The sequence below is a fragment of the Amphibalanus amphitrite genome, unplaced genomic scaffold, assembly GCF_019059575.1.
Source record: "Amphibalanus amphitrite isolate SeventyFive unplaced genomic scaffold, NRLGWU_Aamphi_draft 001701F_arrow, whole genome shotgun sequence".
NCBI lineage: Eukaryota > Metazoa > Arthropoda > Thecostraca > Balanomorpha > Balanidae > Amphibalanus > Amphibalanus amphitrite.
This window is the reverse complement of record NW_024883194.1, coordinates 30,190-41,552: the sequence shown is the minus strand read 5'-3', so window position 1 is coordinate 41,552 and position 11,363 is coordinate 30,190. Positions and strand designations below refer to the sequence as shown.

Sequence of the window (11,363 nt, the reverse complement as noted above, 5' to 3'; positions counted from 1 at the left end):
ATGGGCGATGGAGTTATTGCAAAACTTGGTCTGAGGCAATACGAGAAGTTCAAACATGGTCATCATGAACTCCGCATAGACGGGTGAACTTTCATAATAGGCTTTTGTCGGTATTACACATTTATATTGATGTTTCACGTTATTTACACAATACACAATACATACAGCACTATGTCTGACAATAATTGACGGTAAAATGCGCTCGGTCTGAAACTCGTACCAGTCACTCATCACTCTCTGCAGTCTATCGTTCGGCATTAACACTCGCTCTACATACATGTCAAGGCACAGGTCTGATCACCTGTATCGGTCGGACCGCGGAGCGGAGGTCGGAGGTATGCTCCGGACGCAGCCACACGCAGTACGCCGATTGTAAATGACGTCATCGGATCGAAACGCAGCAAAGCCGTCACAAAAATGGTCAATTTGCACACAATATTGCGCTAAAACAAATAAATAGCCCTAAAACCCGATACCGAGCTTTGTTTCCACATTATTATCCTATCTTCAGGAATCTGTCAAAACCGAGCCAAAAGGCCAAAAAATGATGATAGTCAACGCGAGTCGGCGGGAGAAAAAAAAGGACAATGCATTCAGCCCAATAGAAGGGCGCCTCGAATCGCGCACGCCACAGACACCCTATCGTCACACTTCTACGTCACGCAGCATACTGTCACCACAACAGAGCATCACGGACATACCTGGCCCCACGCCGGCGTCGGAGCCACGGACTGAATGAGGTGAGATGACAGCGGCGGGATGATGGGCATGATTAACGCGAGATGGACATGGATTACACGCGGCATAATCTCCAATGGCACACGACCGCACTCCGCGCGCGCGCACGACTCCTCGACGAGCTAGACAATAAAGATCTCTTCGGCGGACACCAACACGATCAACAATAACAACATGGCCTCGGTCGCGCTATCCACATTTGTACAGAACTCGTAATGCAGCTGCAGTGTGCGTCGTTCACCACTCCTGGCCGTGCCGGTCGGCGCGGCGCTAGGCCGCGCCACCCCTGGTGGCCGGCAGCTGAAGCTCGAGTGTCGCCAGTTCCCGCCGGCGGCGCCACAGCCCGCCCACCAATAGCGTCTACTGCACTGCGCTGGCGGACCGGCCGCTCTAGTTCCACAGTTCACCGCTAGGGGCGCTGCGCTGCCGGCGGCGCGCACTACAAGTACATTTTGCGCACTTTCTGCAGCGGCTTGTTGTCGGCGGCCGAGTTGGCGTTCTTGCCGTTGCTGTTTTTGGTCTGGTTGACCACCAAGTTGATCTGTTTGCTGAGCAGCACCGACGGAGGTTCGGTGTTCAAGAAGTTCTGGTCACACCTGAGCAGGAAACGAAACAGTCAGTGGAGCGTTCAGAAACCAATTCACCAATCATTTACCGGGATATGATTTCATTGCTATGTCCGCTACCACAAACAAACAATAGACATGTGTCACCTCAAAGAACACATCCGGAGTTACAATGAACAACAGCACACGATGCTTGTTGTTACAATCGCTACAATCACGAGGAAAGGGGCCTAATTGCGTGGTCAGCTCACCTGTTATCAGGCTTGCCCTGGGCGGCCGCCGTCTCTAGCTGTTTCATCTTGGACTGGTGATCCAGGTGCGGTGTCTCGTAGTATGGTTCATTGCGCATTCGCCAGCAGCGCCGAGAGAAGAGCCAACCGGCCAGGAACCCGATCACCATGGCCAGTAGGCAGGTGGTGACGACGGCCACGGCCAGCGTCTCGGCCGAGTACACGGCCGGCTCCACACCGGTCACAAACTGGGACTCTGTCGACAAGGGAACGGACGGGTGTGACACAGTGACAGGGGAACGGGTGCGTCACGCAGTGACAGGTCACTCGGCGTTACTGCGGTCAGTGACGGACAGAGAACGTCACCAACCATCGTGACGGGACGGCAGTGACGACCGGACAGCCGGCGACAAACGACAAACATTAAGATCTTGGGTTAAGGGCGCCACAACCCAAAACGATGCAGATTATGACCATCTCATCATGAAACGAAATAAAAAAGACGCTAAATTGAAAATAAGCACAACTAAGGCAAATGTGCAGGATCAAACGGTTACATGTGAGCGTGCACTAGCTAGTGCAGCCAATTACCATGCGCATGCTTTCTAAACATCGCGACCGAGCCGGTCTCGAGATACCATCGCTCAGCCGTTGCGCTGCGGCGGAGCACACGATATCTAACATAGCCCCAGCCGGAGCGGGCGGCCCCACAGTAGAAGGGAGGGAACACTTACCAGCGCCCGGGTACGACGCCTTCGGCTGCTCCAGAATGTCCAATACCTTATGGCCTCGCTCCAGCGCGTTATACCGACCTCGTTCTGTAACGGACCGACCACAGAGCCCTTCAGTAAACCACTTTTATAGCAAAATTAGAGCACGGAAAAACAGAAAATACTCAATTTTCGACTTTTGTAACCTTATTCCCTTTTTGCAAACGGTATCATGGTTTTCATCGTCATTGTAGCTTCGATACTGAAGCCATTATCAGCTATAAATGAATCAGATAGTCTAAATCCTTTGCATAAAAGTAAAGTGGAAATATTCTGATGTGTAGACGATTTAGAAAAAAGGACGAACAAAGGCAGCAACCAGCAAGTGTGTTGACCAAGTGTAACGATGTGATTTGCGGAGCTGTGACTTCCCGACGCTCTCGAGTCTTACTGACCTAGCCGGACGTCTGAGTCCGAGTCCGAGTCGCTGTCCTGTCCGGAGCCGGCCGGAGCCGACCCGGAGCCGCAGACACACGGTTCCGGAGGACTGGACGCCGTGCTGGGAGGAGCTACAACAAGCAGACAGACACACCGCCGCTACAGACACAGCCGACTCGCACAGACACACAGGCAGGCAGGCGGACGAACACAAAACAGTAGCGTGCCGGCAGTGCAGATAAATAATATAGCGGCAGTGCAACGTAAACAAAACAAAAAGTGCCGAATACAAGCAACAAAACAAAATGCACAAATGCATCAAGCAGTTTCTTTGAATTAATACTTACTCGTTGCCTCCTGGTAGAGAATTTTCGGCTCCCGATCTGGACCTGTAAAACGAAGAAATCCATGTTAGGAAACGTTGTAATCAGTCAATGTCGCTTCGCATCATTATGGTCGCTTTATTCAACTCAGCAGTAACACGAGTCGACACACTTTCTGCCATCCCCATAAAAACGCCGTGGCTTAGTTAAACAGCCTCAGCTTCCTGAATTTCGCCGCAGTTTTGATGCAACGCCTTGCGTCCGACATCTGACACAAGAGCCAGTTAAGCGTGTTGCAGAGAAGGAATTATGCCGGAACTTTATCATCTTAACTGAAACAAACGACCACGCACGCCACTCGGCAGAGTGGTCGGCAAACAAACTCAGCGAGGCCACCGCTCGCCGCCAGTCGCCACTCGTCGGGCGGTGGCGGGGGCGGGGGCGGGGGCGGGGAGGGTACTCACTGGGCGGACAGTGCGGATGGACGCCGTGACTGACGTTCTGCACCACGGCCACGCCCTCGGGCCAGGCGGGCGAGTCGACGGGCGCGCACCGCTGACCGGCCGCCTCCCAGCCGCAGTACGGGTCCTGCAGGCGCACGCAGTCGGCACAGCGCAACGCCTTGTCGCCGCAACGGTGCAGCGGCAGCGCGCGCACCTCGTCATCGGTGACGACGATCAGGCGCGGCGGCGCGTCCGGCTGGCGCGAGACCAGCAGGTTGGTGATGGCCGCGCCGCTGGCCAGCACCTCGAGCTCCTCGATGAGCACGGGCTCGGCGCGCACGGTGCCGGAGCCAGAGGCGGCGTTCACCGCCTTCAGCACCCGGCCGTTGTCTGACGGAGAAGACGCGAGTTAGTCCTGATGTCATTAGCCATCCCCAGAGGGCCATGCGGAAAGTAAAGCTAACTATGGCCTCATCGTTGCATAATTTAATGTTCATTTCAATAAAACAAAATCCTTCTTGCAACGTTTCCACTACTTTTATGACAGTATGTGCCGGTAAAACCTCCACTTACCTGTTCCGATGAAGAGCACGTCGTAGAGTGTTCCGTCGGCAGCCTGCACCTGCGGGTCCACGGCAATCTTGGTGAAGCGGTGCCGCAGGCTGGTGCGCGCCAGCAGCGGCCGGCCGTGCAGCGACGGCACGGCACCATCCATCAGCGGGTGCGACTGGATGAAGTTGAGGTGCGCGTCCGACAGCTGGCGAGAGTCGTTGACGCACAGGCCCGGACGCGGACTGGGCACCTGCGAGTTCTTGAGCGGCAGCCAGTTGGAGTTCATGTCCTCCTGGTGCTTGAAGGCGCCGGCGAACGTGTCGACCAGGTCGGCCATGCGGAAGGCGCAGATGGCCGAGCCGGGGATGCTGTTGACGGGCGTGGTGAAGACGGCGTAGAGTACCTCCTCGGGCCGGCCGCCGTACACGCCGCTCTGCACCGTCGAAATCGACTCTGACGACGAACGGGGACACGGAGCGGTCAGCCACGAGGAGCCACACGGCCAGCGCTGCTCCGATCACGGCGGAGGTCGAGGTCACCTCTGAGGGATATCTCACGGCGCGTGGGCAGCCAGACAGCCGCCCGGGCCGAGCAGGTGGGATGTGACGCCCCGAATGAGCCCCAATAACGGTGCAGAGCATTAAAACTGGACACCGTGTATAACTTCACAGAAATCATGACTAACAGGCTGAGCCGGCAGCCTTATCCGTCTTTATCAATCAGCTCTGCTGACTTAACGAACAATAACAAACCAAATGGCACCCAGCAACTGACGTGCCGCTTGTGTTAGCGAGTCAAAACAGTAACATTTGGTCGTTGGAGTAGGTACTTACGAATTTCATCAAAGTAGAACGGATATTCTCCGGGGATGGAGCAGTTGAGGCGAGACTTGAGGAACGACGTCCACTTGTTCTTGTACTTGTAAGGACCGCCTCTGTCCTTCTTACATACTCGTGCCACCCGAGAGTAGGACCTCTGTGAGTACAAAACACACTGCAGATTAGACCACGGGCGGCGCAGTAAGCGACGGAGCTCCGAAGGCCAACCACAAACGCAGGCATTTGTGAGAACAAGATCTCTAATCCCAAGGCCATAAAAGCCGACAGTCCCGTTTAAGATAGGCTGCCAGATTGTATCTTGCATTCGTCAGGAAACATGACAATGATATTTCTGTCGGCAGTCGCCAGATAGCCGGCCGGCATGATCGTTCTGATCTTACCGACCGCAGTGTTTAACCAGTGCTTTATCTCAGTACGAGCACCGAGCAGCACCGCAGCACCAAACTCGGCAGCGGGGGCCCGCCGCATAGCTCACGTATGTCGCCCGTCTCAAGATCAATGTCGAGCCAATACCGAACCAAAACGGTCCCGCTAATCGTGTTTGATCTCCAGGCTGCAGTCCAGCCCCGCCAGAGCCGTCACGACATTGAGCGCCGGGTAATGCAAACGCACAGACGTACCTTTCCGCAGTTGATGTACTCGACGGCCGTCTCTCGGAAGAAGAAGTACACGTGGTCGCCGTAGTCCATCGAGCCCACGAAACTTGGAGCTGAAAACAAACAGGAGACACTGTCAGACCGGCACGACCAGTGCTGGAAGGATACCAGCGTTAGGGGTACATAATCACCCAGGGCCGGCTCTGCAGAGTGACTCATGCTCAATTGCTCAGCACTCATTATCACAGTTTTCCGGTGTTCCACTTACTGTGGGTGGGGTGGATAGCGTCACCTGTAACCACAGGGCCGGGTAGGGTCGAGGTCGCTAATACGAGAGACACATGCCCGTTCATCCCGGACCGAAAGGTCGGCCAGCCAGCCTAGCTGCAGCCGGCACCGTCCGCCAATAGATGTTCCTTCTGGACTCGGAACCCATTAGTTGCACCCCGTGTGAGTGATGATCCGCACCAAGTGGCGGTCAGCGGCCGGTCGAACCGACAGTTGTACCATCATAGACGGTACCGTAGCGCGAGTCAAACACAGCACATCAAGAGACGTGCAGTCAGTACTTCTGGCCACGGGGCAAAACCCAGGGAGCACAGTGGCTGATGGGAAGAAGCAGGGGAAGAATCCGCACCCCCAGACGGCGACTACCGACCACCGACCATCACTGCCCGATCAGCAGACCATCGGTCATCCGTCGGTCCGACGCCGTCCGCCAGCACCGCCGTCAATCGCGCTCATTACGGGCCAATGGCGCTGCTCAATGCCCGGCCTGCCGTCGATCATGAGCGGTAAATGGCTGCCATCAGCGGCAGCGACGGCGGCGCGTCACCCGTCGGGGGGCGTGTTTACCCAGGCGTCCCTGTCCGTCTCAATATAGCGGCAGCTCTACACTGCCATTTGCCGGTACGGGAGCAGGTAAACAGGCGTCGCACGCCCCCACCCGCTGGGAGCGCGCCGGTTCACCCCGGCCGCCGCGGCCCTGATTGTTTTTCTTTTCCCCAGCGCCAAAAACAGCTTTTCTGTGCCCAGTGACTGAACCGCACGGGGTCGGCTGAGCACTTGGCTCCCACTGGGCCAGCCGTAGCTCCGTGATGCCGAAGCGACAGGCGAGGAAGCGGGCACACCACGCAACCCTTCGGTGGGTTCGCCGCGGCGGGTCGTCCGTCACCAGCCCCAGAGAACATTCAAACGGTTCCTCTGGCCAGACGGCTGTCAGTCAGCCCCGGGAGTGCGCTGTCTCCCCGCCCCTGTCCTCAGCCGGGGCAGCTGTTCAGCTGTTCCTCCCCAAACAGTGCCGAGTCGCGGCGAGTTCGAGTGCTTCCACTCCAAACAGAGGAGACGTCGGCGGCCGGCCAGTGACGAGAAGAGAGGCAGGCCGTTCGTGGCGGACAGACATACGGGGGTCTAAGCCACGTGTGCAACGTGCCCCACGAGCCGCACGTGCCAGCGACAGGCGGTAGTGCGCGAACCGTTGGACGCATCCAGAAGCACAGCGACAGGCGATACGGCAGGAGCGGATAGATCAGCCGTGGCCTGGCCCAGTAACTAAATTTACGAGTGGAACCAACTTCCCATCAAAACCGCTCTCGGAAATTGCCTTCATGTCAGTGGGCAATGGCATAGTCCATCCACTTGACCACTCAGCTCTGCAAGTACCGTCCCATGTCAAGTCGCGGCGGGAACGACGCGGCCCTGTCCCCGACCCAGTCCCTGTCCCTGTCCCACCGTCCCACCAGTGGCGGCGGAAGCGGGGGGGCAGCGGGGGCACGGCGCCCCCCCATCTTCCAGGGTGGGGGGGCAAACATATCTTTTTGCCCCCCCAAAATTGTTATCGACGAAGTACCACAATACTTCCATACTACCTACGTCAGGAACATATGCCAGTTTGGCTGAGTACCTTTTTATTAAGTTGATATAGCGAGTAACTTGGATTGATAATAGCCGTTTTCACGACGGGCTATCCGGCGAGCTAGTCCGTGACGGACTATTTCCACCAAACGCCCTCCACACATAATGCTCAGAAATCAAGCAGAGCTATCTACGAGCTACCGGTAACCGAAGTCTGGAAGAGTAGGACGGAACGCGAGTGGCCCGGCAGGCGGCACGGACGTCACGAAAGTGCGTCTGAGCGTGCCACAGGCCTTTCCCCGCGACTCTGCCAGACGCCAGCCGGCATAGGCGCGTGAGCCGGGGGGCAGCATGGGGGCAGCCTGCCCCCACAACTCTGGGGCCGTGGGGGTCTCTGCCCCCGCAAAGTTTCAAAGGGCCAGGAACCGTCGGGGCAGCTTGTCCTCCCCATATTAGCGGCCGAGGGCCTCAAAGAAAAGCTGAATGGAAGACAATACCTATTTAAGTAAAAAAAATCCCCCTCTGTACGGGGACCCGCAGTTGCTATTGTACACGAACCCCAACTCTAGCCGTCTGTCCTTTCCAGTAACAACCGATAACATTGATATCGACTGCCGGTCCCTGCACAAGAGCAGCTGAGGTTTTCTGTGCGTGCCCTCTGACAGCTTACCGTTGTTCCCTGTGAGGGTGCTGGGACAATTTACTCAGGGTCGCTGTACAGTAGCAACTGCGGGTCCCCGTACCTGACTTGACAGCTCATGTGTGGAAGCTTTAAACGTTTATTCCAGGTTACCAAAAAGGTAGTTTCTTGACTCAGATGAGACTAATTATCTCACTTATTTGCAAATGTTTTATTTTTTATTTTTGTTGTAAAGGCCAAGAGGTGAAAAATAAGTGGCCTAAAACCGGTGAGAAAACTAGATTTGGGGGTACCCTAGGTTCCGGGAAGGATCAGGTGTGCCCCCCCATCCCAAAATACCTTCCGCCGCCACTGCGTCCCACCGAACCATGTCGCCGGTCGCGCAGCTCGGGCGTCTAACCGGCCCGAGTCGGAGGCTATTGCCGCCCAGACGGACGATTTATGGACCCACTTGTCTAGTGCGCCGCAGTTGGCCCAGTGAGCGATGGTCCCACTACCCAGCCGGCAAAATAAGGAACGGCCGAACAGACACCAGAAAATACGGCGCTCACTCAATAAAACGTCTAATTTACGAGAAACTGTTCGCTAATTTTGAGCCATCGCTGATATGACAGCTTTGAGTAGGTACATAACTGATTGCTCGCTAATGCTCTCGTTAATAGGTTTTCCGAAAACCAGGAAAATATCGCGCCTTCATTTCTCGGAAGTTGTCTCTCGTCGACAAAAACCGGTATTCTCAGAGCCCTTATCAGCGGTGTTCATTCTCTTTATCACGAGTGTTCAGTCGCCTCCACTCAGCAGGGATTCGGGCGCCGACCAGTCCCCCTGCCCGCCGCACCTGAAACCTGTTTCTGACGAGGCAAACGCCAACCAAAACAAGCCACATGTAGCTAAGCAGGCGTGACGACGCTGGTATAAGTCGGGTGTTGCTGGTGCACAAGTCCGGTCATTTAAAGCCGCGCCGCGATACAGCCGGTAATGCACCGGAACAGGCCAATCCAGCGCTGTTGCATGTCGATCGCCGTGTAAAAACGCGGCCAGCGCGCCTGCCGAGCGGCCGTATCGGGCCCAGGTCTGTGAGCAGCGCTCCCGGATCCCGGCTGCGGCTCCGGCTACCTCACGGCACCGGGCACGCCACGGGCTGTGCCACACAACAATCCAAACACACAGACACAGTCCGCCGCCCAGGGAGACGGCAGCTTTGTCCCGCCACCGAGCACGGATCTGGGGCGGGACATCCTGAAACCGGAACAAACGGCTGCCGTTTCAACTGGTTATTGGGCCACAAATCTGTACTGCGCACGTAGAGCCGATCTAAAAACCCGAACCGGAGCCGCTGCCACTGAAATGTGACTCAGACGTGCTCAAAACACACCAGGGCCATCCGGTATTAAAGTTACGATCCTAGTTCCATCGTATGCAACAATATGCAGTCAACGAGGAAATTCAAAACCGTTCAGAGGTCTGACCAGATCGCTTTTCGTAACAGCGCAGAGCACGAACATCTGACCGAGGGCACCACGAGTCACAGGTCAGAGTCGACCGTCACATGACGGCCAGTCACATGGAGCGCCACGGCCGAGCTCGTGACGCTCCGTAAGTATTGGAAGCCCGCACAATGGTCTGCCGAGCCTCACAATGGACCGTCAGTCGGCCGCCGCGGTGGGAGGGAGGAGAGGGAGGGCGGCACGAGCCTGTCGCCGCTACCGGAGCAGCGGTCTTGAGCCGCCTGATGGACCATCAAGGCCGGCGGACCCTCCCCATCCGTCTATGGACCTGGAGACGGCGCTGGCCGGCACGGCGTGGCCGCAGCGACCGCAGTGCACCGTCAGTCACAGCGCCCCGTCCCCTCGCCGGTCGGCCCGGCCGGCCGCAGACGCAGACGCAGACGCATTAGCACTTTGTTACCGCTACCTGGCCAGTCCAGCGGGCGCCAGACCGGCTGGGTGCGATGGCGCCCGATAGTAGAAGACGCTAACTCCGACCGAAGTAGGCCCCGAATCTCTCACCGGTCACCGCGCTGAGTGCCCTAAACACGGTACCAAGATGGGGTCAGATGGGCGTCTGGCCGGCCAAGAGCCAGGAATTGTCCGAGGACGGGTACTCACCGTTGAGCTGTTTGAGCTCGAGTTTGTCGGTCCTCAGCGGCCGCTTGTCTCGGTAGATGAGAGGGTCGGAACTGGCCAGGTCAGCCACGGTTCCGGCGTACGTTTCTCCGTCTGGAAAAACACAGTATCGAGTCAGAAAGTTTACAATTACCTAACTGCCAATGATTATCACTCTACCATAAGCAATGATACGACCGTATGTCTGCTCGATCATCATAATAGGATTACGAAATCAGTGAGCTAAAAATAAACAGGATATACTGCTATAAAGTAAACAGTCAGTACAGAAGGCACTGCACTTCCTGGAACTGCACGTCTGGCGTTCTGGCACTTCTGGCTACGTTTCGATGTTTATTTGTGGCCCAGCGCCATTCCGCTGGTCGCCCAGTGACTCGCCATGTTTCACGTGCGTCTGTGTATCAGAGTTCAGTCGACGGCATCTCCGCCAGACACACACACAAACACACGGACTGCTGTGGCCGTTCGCTGGCGAATGTCCGCCAACCTAAACAGGGCGGCACGCACGGCACGGCGCGCACGTGCCACGACCACCGCGCCGCCCGCCGTTACACGTACCGCAGTACAACCGCTGCCGCAAAAACGGCGGCCGCTCGCTCCCTAAGCTGACGGCTGTTGGCGGTGGTCGGTGGTCGGTCCGCGGTCGGACGGCGCGGTGGTCGGCAGGCCCGGCCCGGCCTGACGCGAGGGCAGTGACCGGCGCCGCCGCCGGCCCGGTTTGTAGTTAGCGCCGCGCCATTAGGTCAGCGCGCGCGGACGCCGGTTACTGATGGTGCTGCCGCGCCCCCGGTGTGACCGATGACCCCGCGGACACAGGAAAAACGGCGGACGTAACGCGCTGACAATGGGCGCCCGTTCCGTGGCGGTCCGTCGGCCGGCTGGTCACAATCGGCTTCGAATGACTCTGACAGCGGCGGCCACCAATCACCCACAGGGCGCGATATTTCCAGTCGGCGGTGGATGCCGGCAATCGAACCGATAGCGTCTGCAGCTCCGTCTGCAGCTCCGTCCGCCGCCCGCCGCCCGCCGCCCGCTGCCCCGCGCCCCGCGAGACCGGTTCAAACTGTCCGCGCGCGTGGGCCCGCACAATGCCCAGCCGGGGCACTGAAAAAGGCGGCCTCGGCCACCGAACAAACAACAGCTCCATTTGTTCCCAGTCAACACCCCGACGCGCCCACTCGGCCACACAATTTACACCGGCCGGGACCGGCCGGGGCCGCGGGCATGGATGGAAGGCTGTTAGGCGCGGAGGCCGGTTCACGGTTCGGTGAGGTCGGCCCAGACCGGCCTCTCATATCTGTCGCACGG

General features: G+C 57.5%; 1 protein-coding gene across 4 annotated transcripts in view; it reads right to left on the bottom strand.

The window, feature by feature from the left end:
* Positions 1-102: 102 nt before the first annotated feature.
* Positions 103-11,363, bottom strand: part of LOC122374718 (semaphorin-1A-like) — a 36,103-nt gene continuing 24,842 nt past the window's right edge. The window contains exons 6-15 of one of the 4 annotated variants that reach the window (XM_043353638.1): positions 10,038-10,148; positions 5,460-5,548; positions 4,834-4,975; positions 4,022-4,453; positions 3,470-3,838; positions 3,030-3,071; positions 2,700-2,813; positions 2,269-2,352; positions 1,556-1,790; positions 103-1,334 (exon numbers count right to left, since the gene is read on the bottom strand). In XM_043353638.1, coding sequence (XP_043209573.1) covers positions 1,178-1,334; positions 1,556-1,790; positions 2,269-2,352; positions 2,700-2,813; positions 3,030-3,071; positions 3,470-3,838; positions 4,022-4,453; positions 4,834-4,975; positions 5,460-5,548; positions 10,038-10,148 — 1,775 coding nt within the window. In that variant the 3' untranslated portion in view covers positions 103-1,177. The remainder of the gene's footprint in view (positions 1,335-1,555; positions 1,791-2,268; positions 2,353-2,699; positions 2,814-3,029; positions 3,072-3,469; positions 3,839-4,021; positions 4,454-4,833; positions 4,976-5,459; positions 5,549-10,037; positions 10,149-11,363) is intronic. The other 3 variants (XM_043353639.1, XM_043353640.1, XM_043353641.1) reach the window with 3 other exon arrangements.